Raw genomic sequence first — 16659 nt, forward strand, 5'->3', positions numbered from 1 at the left:
TAGGACCAGGAGAAGAACCTCCCCCTCCCCACCTGCCAGGGACCCCTCTTTCTCCCGCCCGCGGCCCCCGGCACACCCCCAAACCCAATAATGGTTCGGTCCAGAGCCACATCAATATTTATTCCACGAGTGCGGTTCCCACAGTCGGTGACACTTTCCCCTTCCCTCCCCGCCCCATGAAGTGGCCCGGCGCCCGAGCCCCGCCTCCACCTTGCTCTCAGCCAATTCCCGCCCAGCCCCCAGGAGTCTTATTTGCATTTCCGGGAGCAGCTGCCCAATGGGACGACAGAACCACGCCTCCCCCCCCCGAGGGCGGGACTCCGGGTGGACCGCACCACTCTTGGGATCCAGGGATGGGGGGAAAAGTGCTTCCACCGAGGTCGAGGTGACAGGAGGGTGGTCTCCCCTCAAGTCAGGGTCCTGAGTTCATCAGAAGAGGGGCTTCTGGCCTTGGAAGAGACCCAGCAGCCCGCTGTCCGGAGCGGGCTCCTTAATGATCTTCTGGATCTGCAAGGGGAGTGGAGGTGGGGTGGGAGGTGGGTCAGAGGAGTTGGGGGCCCAGTTCCCGGGACAGCCCCCATTTTCATCTCCCTGACCTCATCAGCAGCCTCATTTCCTGAGTGTCCTTGGGGCCTTGTTTTCATCACACCTGCCGGGCTCCCTTCCTGGCCCTGCCATCTTGTTCTGCTCTCCGTCCACACCTTCCCAGTCCATCACTTTTGGGCCTTCACCTCCCAGATCCAGTTCAGCCTTGGTCCCTGGACTCCGGGCTCATTCAACCAGCTGTGCCTTAGCTGAGCACCATCGGCCAGCCACACCTCATCCATCCAGAAGCCCCGCTGCTGCGTTCATCTCCAGTACCAGACCCCACTGCCTCGCCCCACGCCCCTGGAAAAGGCCCCAGCACTGCTGGCTGGGTGCCTCAGGCAGCCTCCTTCATCCCAGCTGGAGCTGGACCCCTCCTCTCCTCCTGCTTTGTAAACTGTGATCCGACCGTGGCTGGTGTCTCTGTGCCAAAGCCCAGTGGCTGCCCATTGCCAAACACCCTGATCTTTGCCAGTTTGTGGCTCTGGCTCGGCTCCTCCCAAGCCAAGCATGGGCCACCTCCTGGCCTTTGCCCCTCTCACGGCTCCCTCCTCCGGGAACTTGAAACTAAGGGCTGCTCCCCCTGTTCCTCTTCACTGGCTCCAGGCCAGTGTGTGCCTGACTGTGGGGTGGCTTTTTGTCTCCACACTGTAAGGCCAACTCTGGGAGGCCTGGCTGCACAGCTGCCTTCAGTGAACCATGTGACTGGGACACCCTAGGTGCCCAGTGAGTGCTCAGCAGAACAGACAGGGAAGGGAGGGCAGGGGAGGAAGGGGAACGTTCAGTCCCTGTGCTTCCCCTTCATCCTTGGGCCAAGGGCTGCAGCGGGGGCCTAGGCCTGGTCTGTCCCTGGAGCCGGAAGGCCACTCTAGAGGGGGCCACGAGACAGTCAAGGGGACACCAGCATGGGCAGTGGAAAGGCCCAGGGGACACGGGTGGGGCCTGGCTGGCCCTCCCAGAGCACACGGCACACCCCTACCCTGCACCCGACACCCCAGTTCACACTGCATGATCTTTCCCTGCAGTCTCGTAGTCACCCCACTTATGGTGGTAGTGGGTGAGGACCCTTAGGACTTAGCTCCTGGGACCCAGTAGGGGAACAGGGGCCCTCACCTCCTTGAACCGGGGATGGGAGGCGTCACCCACAAGCTGCAGAATGAGCCCCTCGCTGGTGGAGAGGAAGGCACCGCTCTGCCGCATGCGGCCCAGCGCCACCAGCCTGTCCACCTGGCTGCATAGACAAGGGGGCAAGGTGTCGGTGCTGCTGACAAGGACACCACACCTTGCCCCACAGCCTGGGCCCCAGGGCCCTCACCTTCGAGAGGAGCAGGCGTCCACCACGACGTGGACCTGCAGTCCCCTGTCCAGCAGGTCGAGAGCTGTGTTCTGGGGCAGAGAGGGTGAGAAACAGGTGCCGGTGAGGGTCAGACTGGCCCAGGAAGGTGGGCCCAGGTCAGGAGGGAGGGGCCCCAGCCGAGCAGGGGCAGGAAGACCTCACCAGGATGCAGGCCTGCGCCTCGATGCCGCAGAGCAGCACGGACTGAAGCTGGGGCCGGCTGTCCAGCTCCTGCTGCACGGCAGGCACCATGCTGAAGCAGGTTTTACTCAGGGCTGGGAGGCCCTCAGCACCCAGCTCTGGAACCGTGGGGCCCAGGCCTTGGGGATATTGCTCCGTCAGCACAGCTGGGACCTCCAGAAGCCGGGATGCCTGCGCAGGGGAGAGGGACAAAGGCCAGGGCTGAGGGTGGACCTGCACCTGGACCTGGAGCCTGGGTCTGAGGGGCTGCCCTTACCCTGAGCATCCGTGCGGCCACGGCCACCACCTCCGGGAAGTACGCGATGCTGTGGCGGAACTTCTCCTGCATGTCGCACAGGAATAGGATGGACGATCCTGGGAGGATTCGGCCCAGGCCCGGCCTGGCTGCTGCCATTTCTGGGATGGAGAGGAGAGTTGCCAGGTTCAGGGGGACAAGGCATTCCTGGTGGGGCCAGCCGGTGTCCGTGCCCCCTGCAGCCTCTGCTCCTTTGTCCCCCCACCTGCTCCTCTCTTCTTCCTGCCTCTTCAGCAGGAAGCCACCTCCCTGGATGGTTCTGTGTCCACCCAGGCCTAGGGTCGCCCCCTGGCTGCTGGCCTTGTCCTTGGAAACGTAGTGTCACTAGGTGTGCAAGCTCAGGGTCTCTCTGCCCCTAAGTGGAGTGTTGGGTGGCCAGGCCCCACCCTGCTCTCCTAAAGTGAGTGCAACTCACACACCCCAGGGCAAACTGAGGCCCAAGCAGTGACAGACTTGGCCAGGGAGCTGGGATGTGACCCCTGGGAGAAAGAGCTGGCCCCCCTCAACAGGATCCCCTCCTGCAGTGCCTGGGAGCCCAGGGCCTTAGAGCCTTTCTGCCCAACTCCCCATGTGGCTGCTATGCAGCCTCAGTTTCCTCACTGAAGCAGTGGCTGAAGGAAAGGGGTCACTCAGCTGCATAAGAGTGGACCCCAAAACATCTCTCTGGGAGAGAGGCCAGTGACAGGCCACACAGGGTCCCAGTGTTTGTAGGAAATGCCCTGGATGGGCGATCCAGAGGCAGAAGGCAGGGGAGCAGGTGGCTGGGACTGGGCAGGAAAAATCTGGGTGCCTTAATGGATACAGGATTGCCACTCGGGCGACGAAAATGTGCTGGGCCTGGCCAGAAGTGAGGGTTGCACAATGCCGCCAGCATACTGAACGTCACTTAGCTGTGCACTGTTTTGTTTGTTTGGGCACGGGGGATCGAACTTGGGACCTTGTGCTTGCCAGGCAGGTGGCAGCACCGCTGAGTTACATCCCCGGCAGCTGTGCACTTTTTTTTTTTTTTGGTACCAGGGATCGAACTCAGGTCCTTGCGCTTGCACAGCAAGTGGCGAAACCACTGAGCTAAATCCCCAGCCCCCAAGCTGTCCATTTTTAAGTGGTCACTCGCTGGTCTTCCTACTGGGACACAGCTCAGTGTGGCTCGCCCGTCTGGTCTGGTGTGTGTTAGGGTGGGTTCCACCGCCAGCAACCCCAAAGCACATGAAGAATCAGTTTGTTTGTTTGTTTGTTTTTAGTACCAGGGATTGAACTCAGGACCTTGGGCTTTCGAGGCAGGCAGTGAAACCACTGTGCTAAATCCCCGGCCCAGAGTCAGTTTGGTTTTAATGCTGGCATACTGGGGATCGAACTCAGGGCCTTCACACTGAGCTACAGCTCCAGCCCTTATTTTATTTATTTTGAGATAGGGTCTCACTAATGTGCTCAGGCTGAGCTTGAACTTGGGGTCCTTTGCCTTGGCCCTCCAGAGTGCTGGGTTTACAATGGTGCAGCACCGCCCCGCCCAGGAGAGCAAGTTTTGTTATATATATTTTATCACAAAAGAAGAAAAACAGAGCCCCCCAAAAGAAGGGCTGGGCCTGGTGAGGCCACCTGCCCAGCTGTCCTCCAAAGGAGGAAGCTCAGGTCCAGCAGGGCTGTGATTCACCACAGCTCTGGCGGGACCCAGCATGACTCCTCAGAGGCCTGTGCCGTGGGTCCCCGAGGGTGCACAGCAGGGGCGGCAGCTGGGCTTCTCTGTAGCTCCCCCAACCCTGTGTGCAGCCGGGCCTTACAGCTCCTGCTGCAAGACCACCGGAAGCAGCAAAGAACTGCTGGTTCTCTTTCCAAGCAGGGCGGTGAGTACACAGGTGTTTATTATTAAGACACCATACACGCCCGGGGATTTAGCTCAGTGGCGCTGTGCCTGCCTCACAAGCTCAAGGTCCTGAGGTTGATCCCCGGTACCGGGGGAAAAAACCAAAACAAGACAAAACGCAATACAGCTGCCATAGAGAATGTGTTCTACTTGTGACAACACCAACTTTCAAAACCAACAGGTGGTTTATGTCGGTACAGTTGACCCCCTTTTTATTATTTTCTGTGCAGGGGATGAATCCAGAGCTCTTTGCAGCAGGAACAAGGACAAGCAGGCTCTTTAAGTAGCTAGCAGTAGAGACAAGTGTTCACAGCAAGTGAAGGGACAAGGAGCAGTGTGTACAGAATGCTTCCATTTGTGCCAGAAAAGAGGGCACGTGGGAGCAAGGTCTGATGGCGCACGCCTGTCCTCCCAGCGCTATGGGCAGCTGAGGTAGGAGGGTTGCAAATTGGAACCCAGCCTGGCTAATTTAATGACTTAGTGAGACCCTGTCTCAAAATAAAAACTAAAAAGGGCTAGGATGTAGTTCAGGTGTGAGTGAGGCCCTGGGTTCAATCCCTAGTACTGAAAAATAAAATAAAAAAGCAAAATTTACATAAGGTCGGAGCCCAGCCAGACCAACATGAGGTGACAGGTCCAGACGAGGGTGACCCTGGGCCAGAGGGAGAGGGAGGCGCAGGAAGGAGCCTTCGAGGCCGGAGCGGGCCTGGGGGACCCAGCCCTGGCCCTGGACTTGCTGGCTCGGACAAGTTCCACCGCGTGTGAACCTCAGCTTCTCCTCAGAGAAGCGAGGTTCCAGCGCGTGCCCGACACGCAGCCTTCTCGGGACTCGCGGGCGCGGCCGCCACCCGGGAGGTCGGGGTGGGGGCGTCGTACAGCCTCGGTTCCCCACCTGCATGGCGGGACCGCCGGTCCCTCGCAGCGCGCGCAGCAAGCGGGACTCACCGGAAGTGCCAGTTCTCGCCGGGCGGCCCCAGCCGTCTCGGCAGGGTCACCGTTTAGGGGCGTCTGCACCCTTGGTCGGCGGGGCGGAGCCGCCAATTGGCGCTCGCCTCGCACTGCCCGCCCCTCCATCCCGGCCAATCCGCACGCGCCTCTGCTGTGCCACGCGAGGGGTGGTGCCCGAAGGCTGTCAGTCCCGAGACGTAATTGGCCTAAAGTGAGGTGGGGCGGGATGGCCTCACGTAGGACCAATGGAGAGCCGAGGAGGCGTGAGTGGCGGGTAGGGGGCGGGGCGTCGTCGTCTGAGAACGCAGGTGACAGCGGGAGCGCGGACGCTGCCGAGCCCACACCGCCCAGGTCACCCGATCCCAGGGCCCGGTAGGGGCAGACCTGGGGCTCGCAAGGACACCCAGGCACTTTCCCGGAACGCCTACGGGCGCGACGGCGTGGAATCTGACTCCCTGGCCGCCCTGGTCCGAAGGCCTCGCTGGGCGCTGCTTTTATTTCCTCCGGGAGGAAGGACAGAAGGCGGGCGCGAGTCACTTCCCAGGCGCGAGCGGGCGATCCGGGCTTCCTGGCTTGCGCTGGGCGTCACGGGGCCCCCAGTCCTCCCGGACCCCACTCGCCCACCCAGCCCCAGGGCAGGGCTCCGGGCTCGGCGCCTCCCCCCAGGGCCTCTGGGCCGGGGGCCAGAGCACCGGAGCGAGGCGGAGCCTGCGTCAGTGCCGGCTGCTTCGGGCGCCCCGAGCCCAGATCCAAGCCCAGCGGGGCGGCCTCCGCAGTCAGGGCGTCCGGGGGCGCCAGGGGACGCTCTGTGGGCAGCGCAATGTCATCAATCAGGTCTAGCGGGGAGGTGTCCAGGGCAGCCACGCTCAGGCCCCGGCCGGTGTGGGGCATCTCCCTGGGGGCCACGGCACAGGCCACCCCTAGGAAGGGGGACAGGGGCGGCGGGGGTCGCCTTCGGGGCAGCGGTCTCCGGGCAGGTGCCTCCTGGGATAGGATGGACAGGGCCAGGCGCTGGGTGGCCGCCTCGATCTTGGTGAATTGCCTGCAAAGAGATGGGTGTCAGCTGGTGGCAGCAAAGGGACTCGCCTCCACCCTGTCGCTGCAGGAGACTCGTCCCTCCTTTCCATTCCCGTGTTTCTTCTTCATGCTGATCTCTCTGCCCCGGGCCCCATTTTCTTAAGTCTGACAATTTACTGTTTCTCACTCAGTACATAGGGGAGCTCTGAACATGTGTAGGGGTTGTGGACTGCCCAAGGCAGCTCATCCAGTCCAGCACTAGGTACATTTTTGACTCTAGATTATAACCCCACCCAGCACATTTCTGTTGTCTACGCTCCCCGACCCCAGGAAAATCACACACAAGCTCAGAGTTGAGTGAGGGCAACAAGGGACACAGCAGTGCTTTGTGATCTATTCACATAAAGTTGTTCAAACATGGTGGTGCACACCTGTGATCCCAGCCTTCAGGAGGCTGAGGCAAGAGGATCAAAAGTTTAAGGCCAGTCTAAGCTGAAGGACCCTAGTTAGCAAGACAGACTCCACATTGCTGCTGGACCCACCTGCCTGCCCTTTACATGAACTCAGAAGGAAGAAGCTTAGAAACCCCCTCCCCTTAGAAAGTCGCTTTAGAAATAACAATCAACTGTTGTTTTACAAATGTTGTAACATCAGGATGTTCCGCTTCTGTACCTTTTGCTTGCTTTGCTATCCCATAGGGGGGCCTAGAAACTGCTGGCCTCAAAGGTGTATAAAATATGTTAATCTCCCCCAGTTGGGACTCGAGTCCGATGCTCAGCTCGGGTCCCGGCTGGTAATAAACTCCTGTGTGGATTTAATATCGGTCTCTGGTTGGTTCTCTCTCACTGGGTGTAACATTCTTGGAGGCCCCAGCGAGATAGCCAGCTGCTCTGGAGCTTATTATCTTGGAGCCATTGTTTCTTTTTAGGAGAGACCAGGATCGGACATCAGCGGTGTTTGGCCCCTCTGGACACCGGTCTGCGGAAGGAGAGGCCACCCTGACGGTATTCTGGGGCTAAGCCACCCTGATGGTATTCCGGGGCTCCGGGTAGGCCGGTTCCAGTAGGGCCCTATCGCTGATCAACCGACCCGAAAGAGTTTATCAGGAAAGCCTCTAGAGGTTAAGAAATGAATGATTCTTAGTGCACTGTGGGTAGGTAGGAGGAAGCTGGCCGCGGCACAGGTTCCCCTACCTAGAGTCTCTTCGAGACAGTGAGCAGACTCACTGGGTGGGAGTCCTCAGAAGAGCGACTCCCTGGGTGGGGTCCATATCCATTCGGCCCCAGAGGTTTTACTTGGCCAAAGTTTGTCTTTGTCTGTTTATTGTTGTCTGTCTGCTTGCTCTGTGTGCCTTTTGCATTTTCACAGCCTAAAATTATGGGTTCCTCACAGTCCACAGAAGGAACTCCACTTGATTGTGTTTTGAATAACTTCAGAAAAATTTATTCCACAGACAGGGAAGAAGAATATGGCATGAAATTTTCTAAAGGCAAATTGCAAACTCTGTGTCAATCAGAATGGCCAAGTTTCAGAGTCAGTTGGGCCCCGGTGGGAACTTACTCTATGCACATTGCTCGCAAGGTTTGGAATGTGGTTACAGGAGTCGGGGCCCCAAAGGTCTCGATCGACCTTTGGCACTCGATCGGGACAGGACTACGGTCCATCAGCCCCATCTTCCTCCTCCCTTTTTCCTTTAAAACAGACAGAGCCCGGGGAGGATTGGTTTATGTCCCTTTTACAACTAGTGATCTTTACAATTGGAAACATCAAAATCCCCCCTTCTCTGAAAAACCTCAGGCATTAATCTCTTCTTGAGTCTGTTTTTCATACCCATCAGCCAGCCTGGGATTGTCAGCAGCTTTTACAGATCCTGTTCACCACTGAGGAGCGGACCGCATTTATCAACAGACAGTCAAAGAGGCCCTGGGGCCAAACCCTGGCGTCACTCCTGGAACTCCGGGGCATTCAGCCAAGGCTGAAACAGTAGTTCCATCGTGACACCCCGAATGGGACCCCAATGATGATGACGGTAAGAGGAGGCTGGGGACCTACCACCAGCACTTATTAGGGGGACTCCAGGCAGCTGCCAAAAAGCCCACTAATTTGAGTAAGGTAAGTGAGGTTCACCAGGAAAAAACGGAGTCTCCGGCTGCGTTTTTAGAGAGACTCTTGGAAGCCTATAGAGTTTTCACTCCTATTGACCCAGAGGCTCCTGAAAGTGCAGCAGCTTTAAATCTGGCCTTTGTTTCCCAGTCAGCCCCAGGCATTAGAAAAAAAAATTACAGAAATTGGAGGTATTTGAGGGAAAGAATAGGACTGAACTCCTGAGCATAGCCCAGAAAATTTATGATAACCGTGATGCTCCCAAGGAAGTCCTAGCCAAGAAACTGGGGAAAGTCACTATTGCTGCACTCCAGGCACAAGAGACAGCCCCTCCAGACAGAAAAAGAGAAAGCCGCCTTTTTGGCTTTAAAGAAAGCCTTAGTGTCAGCACCAGCCCTGGCCCTACCTGATGTCACCAAGCCCTTTCAGTTCTTTGTGGCTGAACGAGGGGGCACAGCCAAAGGAGTGCTAGCCCGGGCATTAGGGCCTTGGAACAGACCTGTGGCCTACCTGTCTAAAAGACTTGATCCTGTGGCAAGTGGCTGGCCTACCTGTTTGAGAGCAGTTGCAGGCATTGCCCTCCTGGTCAAGGAGGCAGATAAGCTCAGCCTGGGACAGAACCTGATCATCACCGCACCCCATGCGGTGGAAACATTGCTGAGAGGAGCCCCAGAACAATGGCTGTCCAGTGCTCACCTGACTCAGTACCAGGGCCTGTTGCTGGATGCTCCATGCATCAAATTCGCCTGAGAAATGACCCTCAATCCGGCCACCTTACTCCCGGACTCTGACTCATACGCATGCCCCTCCATGACTGTCTGGACACTCTGACAACTTCCACCACCAACCGCCCAGATCTGACTGATGTTCCCCCACAAAGCCCAGATGAGACCTTCTTCACCGATGGAAACAGCTTCGTGGAAGATGGAGTCAGGTACGTGGGGGCGGCTGTAGTCAGTCCAGGAGGACAGGTGCACTGGACACAGGCATTAAGCTGGGGGGCTTCAACGCAGAGGGCTGAACTAACAGCCTTAACTCAAGCCCTGAGGTTAGGTCGAGACAAGGCTGTCAACATCTACACTGATGGCCGGCGTGCATTCCCACTGCCCATGTGCATGGCGACATCTACAGGCAGAGAGGGCTATTGGCATCAGAAGGGAAAACTATCAAAAAAAAAATTTTGGCCTTATTGGAGGCAATTTGGGAACCCAGGGCGTTGGCCATTATTCATTACAAAAGCCACCAAAAAAGAGACAGCTTTGAGGCCCGCGGTAACTGAGAGGCCCATGATGCGGCCTGAGGAGCGGCCAGAGAACCAGTGGGGCCAATAGACACTGTGCCCATCCGACCCTTTGGCTGCCTGCCAGAAAGGCCCACATATGCCCCAGAAGAGGAAGAGGAAAACCAGAAGCGAGGGGCTACAAAACTGGACTCAGGCTGGTGGAAAGGGACAAATGAACAAATTTGTATCCCCTGAGCCCTGGGGCGACAACTTGTTCATCAGTTACATCACTTAACTCAACTGGGAGAATCAAAGTTAAAAAGACTAATGAGCTGTAAGTTTTCAGTCCCAGGACTGACCTCTATGGTCCAGGACATCAGTTCCAGGGGTCAGGTGTGTGCACAGGTAAACGCCAAGGCAAGACCAAGGAGTGAAGGTAATTGACTATGGAGAAGAGAGCCAGGGGAACATTGGGAACTTGATTTCACTGAAATAAAATCCAACAGTAGGTTCAAATATTTATTGGTATTGGTTGGCACCTACTCAGGTTGGGTAGAAGCTTTCCCCACTCATGGAGAATCAGCCAACATAGTGACTAAGGTTTTGCTCCAGGAGGTAGTTCCCCGATTTGGCATCCCTCATTACCTGGGGTCTGACAATGGGCCTGCCTTCACGGCACATCACAGATATCCAAATTGTTGGCAAGGGCACTACATATCGATTGGAAGTTACACTGTGCCTATCGCCCACAAAGTTCAGGGCAAGTAAAAAGGATAGCTAGGACCCCGAAAGAAACCCTGACTGAATATGTTCTAGAAAGTGGTGGTAGGTGGCCCAATCTGCTTCCTCTAGCCTTGTTAAGCGTTAGATGTACCCCATATGTGACAAGTTTACCCTTTTTGAAATCCTGTATGGGAGGCCGCCGCCACTCCCCCCTAAGTTAAACCTTGGACAGATAACAGAGAGTTCTTGTGTCTCTTTACTTCAGTCTCTTCAAGCCTTACAGATTCTTCAGAGTGAGATCCAGGCTACAATACAACAGGCTCGAGAACAGGCTTGCGATGTTCCAGCCCCACGGTTTCAAGCCAGGAGACCTGGTGCTGATATGCTTGGTTTGTTTGCACCAAGGACTTGACAAAATACATTCCCAAATCAGTCTTGGCTACCCAATCTGCCACTTTATTTTGTGTCACCATGTATGTTGTTCCACAAGTCTTGTATTACAATAAAAAAGGGGGCCGCGAACAACTGGGATTAACCACTGAACACTAAAAGAGTAAACGGGCCGCCCCCATTTTAGTGCCCATTCTGGTGGGATTAGGAATAGCCAGGTCAGCGGCTATTGGAACTTCCTCCCTGATCCTTCAGGACACAAATTTTAAAGCCCTAAGCCACCAAGTAGCCAGAGATTTGGGTCACCTGAAAGACTTGATCTCCAGTTTAAAAAACCAGGTTGATTCCCTAGCTAAGATGGTCCTGCAAAATCAAAGGGGACATGACCTCCTGTTCATAAAACAAAGAGGGTTATGTGTAGCCCTAAAAAAAAAAAAAAACAAACCTGTTGCTTCTATGCTAATGGTTAACTACCCTAGTTTCTGCTGTAGCAGGCCCCTTAGTTATGTTACTTCTGCTTTTGCTTGCGGGACCTTGCATTATAAATGCTCTCACTAAATATGTTAGACAGAGGGTTGATACAGTTAAACTGATGGTGTTGAGACAAAATTATGAGATTTACAAAAAAATTCAAAGATAAATACAGGAATCAAAGATTTGATTAAGTTACAAGAACCAGTGGGGAATGAAAGACCCTAGTTAGCAAGACAGACTCCATATTGCTGCTTGACCCACCTGCCTGCCCTTTAGATGAACTCAGAAGGAGGAAGCTTAGAAACCTCCTCCCCTTTGAAAGTCCCTTTAGAAATAACAATTATTCAACTATTTATTTTAGTTTTGGTACCGGGGATCGAACTCAGGTCCTTGCACTTGCACAGCAGTCGGGGAAACCACTGAGCTAAATCCCTGGGCCTCAACTATTGTTTTACAAATGTTCTAACAGCAGGACGGTCCACTTCTGTACCTTTCGCTTGCTTTGCTAGTTCTATCCCATAGTGGGGCCTAGAAACTGCTGGCCTCAAAGCTGTATAAAACCTGTTTGTCTCCCCCCAGTTGGGGCTGGAGACCGGGTCCCAGCCGGTAGTAAACTCCTGTGTGGATTTAATATCGGTCTCTGGTTGGTTCTTTCTCACTGGATGCAACTTAAGCAACTTAGCAAAACCCTGTATCAAAATAATACGTACGAAGCTCACTGCCCAGGCCTTGGGTTGGATTCCCAGTCCCGGGGAGAACAGGCCTGGGTGTGGAGCCCCAGGGTGGAGCCCTTGCCCAGCTTGCCTGAAGCCCTGGGTTCCATCCCAGCTGTTGGAACAGAGACAAAAACGGTCTTCACTGGTCTGTGGGGAGAAGGCAGGACTGCTAGGGTCTGTTCTTGGGTCTGGGTGTTGATTACACTAGTGCGTTCCCTCTGGGAAATCCGCTGAGCTTTGAGCTGGTGTGTGTGTGTGTGTGTGTGTGTGTGTGTGTGTGTGTGTGTGTGTGTGTGTGTGTGTGTGCTTTGTGCTGAACTTCCATAAAAAGCTGGTTTGAAGTATATCCAATACCTCCGATTCTGTTTGGATGAAATACTCAGATGGGCAGATGCCTGGAGGGGGGAAGCAGTCGCTGGTCCCCCAGGGTGGGTGGGGGGTGTGCTGGGACTGCTGGGTGAAGGCTGCAAAGCACGGTGTGTGGAAGGCCACCGGATCTTACACTTAAGAGTGGCGAGTCACAGGGCAAGTGTATTTCACCACAATTAAAAAATATATTTGAGTCTTCAATGAGCAAATGATAGCTAGTGCTCTAAAACTGTGTCACACTGGGGTGGTGGCACCTGCCTATAATCCCAGCTCTCTGGAGGCTGAGGCAGGAATACTGCAAGGTCAAGACCAGCCTGGGCTCCATAGTGAGTTCAAGTCAGCCTGGAGTACTCAGCAAGACTGTCTCAAGAAATAAAAGCAATTTTTTTTTATTCCAAGGAAGATATCTATGCTTTTAGTGACCCAGGGAAAACTTTTACAAATGACATTTAATTACAGAGACAGAGGGAGAGAGAGAGAGGAGAGAGACTTGAGTCCCAACAACCAAATCCAATGCCTGATCCTTGAAGGAGCCTTAACTTGAACCAACTGAGTCAGGTGACTTTTAGGGTTTAGGACTGAGACCCAGATGTCTGTGATGTATTTTAAGCTATTTAAAAGAACAGATGAAGGAAAAATGCCCGATGCTATCAACAGGAAAACCCAAGTGAGGGGCCCAGACTGCAGGAATCCCCTGCAGGGCCGGTGGAGCTGGGGTCCTGGCTGGAGCCCTAGTTTGTGGTTGGGCCCAAGCGCATGTTTTTCTAGCAAGTTCCCGGGAGAGGCTGAGACACTGCTGCTGCCAGGGCTGGGCGCCTGCTTCTGAGAACCACTGTGCAGACAGCCGCTGGCCTTTCTACAGGGCGGTGGACGGCGCTCGGGGGCTCCGTGGCCTAGGGCGGAGGCAGAGATGGGAAGGGGGCTCACAAGGAGATGAGAGGGCTAGCCGGGCAGCACGGGGCTGGGTCCCTGCGCAAGGCAGGCGGTTTGGCTGTGGCCGGCAGGGCGTCTGGGAGGGGCTCGGGCGCTGGGGCAGGGAGGAGGTGGGAGGGGCTCCCTTACTCAGGTCTGGTCCCAGCCTCCTGGGGTGGGCTCTCAACTGGCTGGGAGGGACAGACTATTTAGAGAAAAGGGCGTGTTCGTTGTCTCTTGACCTCTCTGTGCCTCAGTTTCCTTTCAGGATTGGTGTGGGAGAGTCATGAGTTAATGCTCACTGAAAGCAAGCACTAACTCATGGCTTAATACGGAAGTGCTTGGGACAGTTCCTGGCACACAGTAAGCGCTGCGTAATTGTGAGCTACGTCTGTCACCACCATCAGCACCAGGGCCACGGTCACCGTCCCCACGAGCGTCCTCATCCTCCCGGGAAGCTGCATCCAGGCAGCACGGACCATAGTGACGAGAGTGGGCCGTCTCCCCCAGGCGCTGTGCATCCCAGGCCATCGCCGATCCTCTCTGAATCTCTGCACTTGATCACGGGACCAAGACTGAGCCCCCCCTGGGGGTCTCCGGGAGAAGAGATGCCGCCGCCGCAGCAGATGAGCCTTAGCAGGTGACCGCGCCGGAACCGGAACCGCGTGGGTCACTGCCCCGGGCAAGGGGAGCCAGGGCCAGGGCGGCTAGACTGGGGCAGAGCCCGAGGACGGAGGCCTGCAGGCTCCCAGCGAGGGCACAGTGCGTGCCCCCCGCGGCCGGATGCCGAGGCTCCTGCGGGGCCTCAGGGCGCGGGGAGCCTGGGTGGAGCGCCCTGGGGGTGTTTGCGGGCGAGAAAGGCTCCCCCACGTCAGCCCTGCCTGCCCCGCACCTCTCCCTTCCCACCGGCCCCTGCAGTCTGCCCAGAACAGCTGCTTCCTCGGAGCCAGCGCTTCCTCCTCCCGCTGCGGCCGGTCCTGGCGCTCCTTCCCCCTCTCCGGACACCAGCCTACACCTGCCTCTTGCCTCCCCTCGCCACAGCTCGCACAAGCTTCACAGGGCCGTCCTCCTGCCTCAGCCTCCTGAGTACTGGGATTACATACAGGTGTGTGCCTGTCTCTAGAGTTGTTTTTTTTTTGTTTTGTTTTGTTTTTTTGTACCAGGGATCGAACTCGGGTCCTTGCGCTTGCGCAGCAGGCAACGAAACCACTGAGCTAAATCCCCGGCCTCTAGAGTATTTTTTAAATTGAAGTAAAATGCACATAAAATTCATCATTCTAAAGCGTGCAGTTAGTATATTTGCAATGCCGGGCGACCACTACCTCTCCTCAGTTCCAGAACCTGCCATCACCCCCACAGGAAACCCCTCTGCGGTAGCAGCGCCTCTCCCTCCCCTGCAGGCCTCACCCGCAGCCCAGGCTTGGAGCCCGAGAGCTCGCCTTTTCGGGCTGGTCTGAGGATCACTCCGCCCCGCCTGCTCCCCCTCCCCCAGGGCTCCCATGCACAGTAGGTGTTTGGTAAAGGGCGGGGCTCCGGTGTGCCCGCGGCTCTCACCTGCAGACCTGGTTGTGCAGGAACCTCCGGTGGTTGGGCCTCCTCTTGGGGGGCCTGGCGCGCCGGGGCTGCAGGGCCCGCAGCACGTGAGCAGCCGCCCTGCTCACGAAGGCGCACAGCTCGAGCGGGTCAGGCTCTGAGGCCCCTGGGCCGGCGGGGGCGCCAGGGTGCATGGCTGGGGCGCTCCGGTGTCTTCCCGACACTGCCGGGATGCACCCGAAAGCCTGGGGCGGGCACCGCGGAGGGGCCTGGGCTGCCAGGTGAGGCTGCTGTAGGAGGCGGAGGGGCTCCACGCGCCAGGTGCCAATTAGCACATAGCTGGAGCTGGGATATACGCCTGGAGGTGGCCAATTAAGGGACAAAGGCTCTCGGGAGGCCGGCAGCCCCAGTCAACCGCAGCGATTATGTCGAGCACTCTTAATTGGCGTTGCGGAAGGGCAGGTGCCAGGCTGGGAGCGGGGCGGCCCTAGGAGGGGAGGGGTTACACAGGCCATATCGGACCTGCCTGCTCCATCCGCCTCTGCTCCGTCCCCAGACCTTTAGGGGAAGCTGAGGCCCAAGGTCCCAGCCAGCAGGAAGGGCTGGCTTTGGGGCGACCACCAGAGCCTGAGCTTCACGCAGTGGAACGACGCAGGGTGGAGAAGGTGCGGAGGGCCAGGTTCCCCAAGGTGCTTGTGGGACACGGAGAATGGATTTCCCTCTCTCTCCTTTGTCCAGTACTGAGGATTGAACCTAGGGCCTTTGCACTGAGCAGCATCCCCAGCCCTTTTTATTTTTTAATTTTTTTCTGGTACCAGGGATCGAACTCAGGACCTTGTGCTGGTGAGGCAGGTGTGGTGCCACTGAGCTAACCCCCCAGCTTATTTTTAAATTTTGAAGCAAGGTCTCTGTTAAGTCACTAAGCTGCCCAGGCTGGGCTCAAACTTGCAATCCTCCTGCCTCGGCCTCCCAGAGTGCTGGGAACACAGGTTTCTTTCTTTATTGTCCCTGACTGTCGCCCTCTGTGTCCGTCCTCGGCTTCTCCCCCTTTGCATCTCGGGCTTGGACCCCAGGTTTCTGGAGGACTGGAGGGCAGAGTTCAGGGCCCTGGGCAGGCCAAGGGTCGCTGCTGTGGCCCGGGTGCGACCTCTGCCGGCCCCGGGTGACCTGACTGGGTCCCCATCCTTGGAGCAGCACCTGCGGCCCGCTAGCTCCCCAGGGCGGTGCTGAGCCGCGGGCCTCGGGTTCCACCAGGGGGCGCCCAAGTCCCGGTACTGCGAGGCCTGGGCCCTGGGCCCCTAGGTCTCCAGCCGGTTTGAGTAGGATCTGCACTTCCGGTGCTGGCAGGTATTCCCCAGGCTCCCTTTTCCTATCCCAGCCCTCACATGGAGCGTGCAGGCTGGATTTGGTTATTCAACAAACATGGACTGAACAGCAATGGTTTTTTTTAATTTTTCAAAAATTTTTTGGTTTTTCCAGACAGGGTCTTGAGCTATGTAGTTCAGGCTAGCCTCCAACCTGAGGTGATTCTCCTGCCTCGGCCTCCTGAGATGGCAGGTTGTGCCACCATGCTTAGATTGCATTTATTACTGTTATCATGTTGTGGATGGAAGCCCTCTCTGAGGAAGTGACAGCTGTCCTGTCTCAGGGTCTCACGGGGCTGCAGGCCAGGATCTGCTGGGACCTGCGTGTGATGGCACACACCTGTCATCTCAGCTCTCAGGAGGCTGAGGCAGGAGAACTGCAAGTTCTGGGCAATTAGTAATTCAGCAAGATCTCGTTTCAGTAAAAAAGGGCTGAGGATGTAGCTCAGTGTGAAGGCCCTGGGTTCAATCCCCAGGACCCTAAGCAAGCAAAAGAAAGGCCCGAAGGAGGTGCTGCGGCTGCAGCCCGGCCTGAGGTCAGAGTGCTCTTCCAGGCTCAGGAGGCAGAGTTCTCTCCTGGCACAGGGGCATCTGTGGGGCTCTTGTCTTC

The 16659-nt window shown here is 56.6% G+C and overlaps 2 protein-coding genes across 2 annotated transcripts; both read right to left on the reverse strand.

The window, feature by feature from the left end:
* Nucleotides 1-105: 105 nt before the first annotated feature.
* On the reverse strand, nucleotides 106-5313 carry Isoc2 (isochorismatase domain containing 2). The gene is given in 7 exon segments (XM_004866645.4): nucleotides 106-442; nucleotides 445-507; nucleotides 1699-1816; nucleotides 1901-1971; nucleotides 2084-2293; nucleotides 2379-2518; nucleotides 5224-5313. Coding segments are annotated over 6 exon segments (630 nt in total). The 5' UTR covers nucleotides 2517-2518; nucleotides 5224-5313; the 3' UTR covers nucleotides 106-412.
* Nucleotides 5314-5368: 55 nt separating this feature from the next.
* Nucleotides 5369-15094, reverse strand: CUNH19orf85 (chromosome unknown C19orf85 homolog). The gene is made up of 2 exons (XM_021245801.2): nucleotides 14707-15094; nucleotides 5369-6268 (listed from the first exon to the last, which is right to left on the reverse strand). Exons 1-2 carry the CDS (start codon nucleotides 14877-14879, stop codon nucleotides 5812-5814), a joined length of 630 nt encoding a protein of 209 aa, XP_021101460.2. The 5' UTR covers nucleotides 14880-15094; the 3' UTR covers nucleotides 5369-5811.
* Nucleotides 15095-16659: the final 1565 nt, after the last annotated feature.

This window comes from Heterocephalus glaber, unplaced genomic scaffold, assembly GCF_053883595.1.
Source record: "Heterocephalus glaber isolate CG9 unplaced genomic scaffold, H.glaber_assembly_v1.0 deba00001745, whole genome shotgun sequence".
NCBI classification, from domain to species: Eukaryota; Metazoa; Chordata; class Mammalia; order Rodentia; family Bathyergidae; genus Heterocephalus; species Heterocephalus glaber.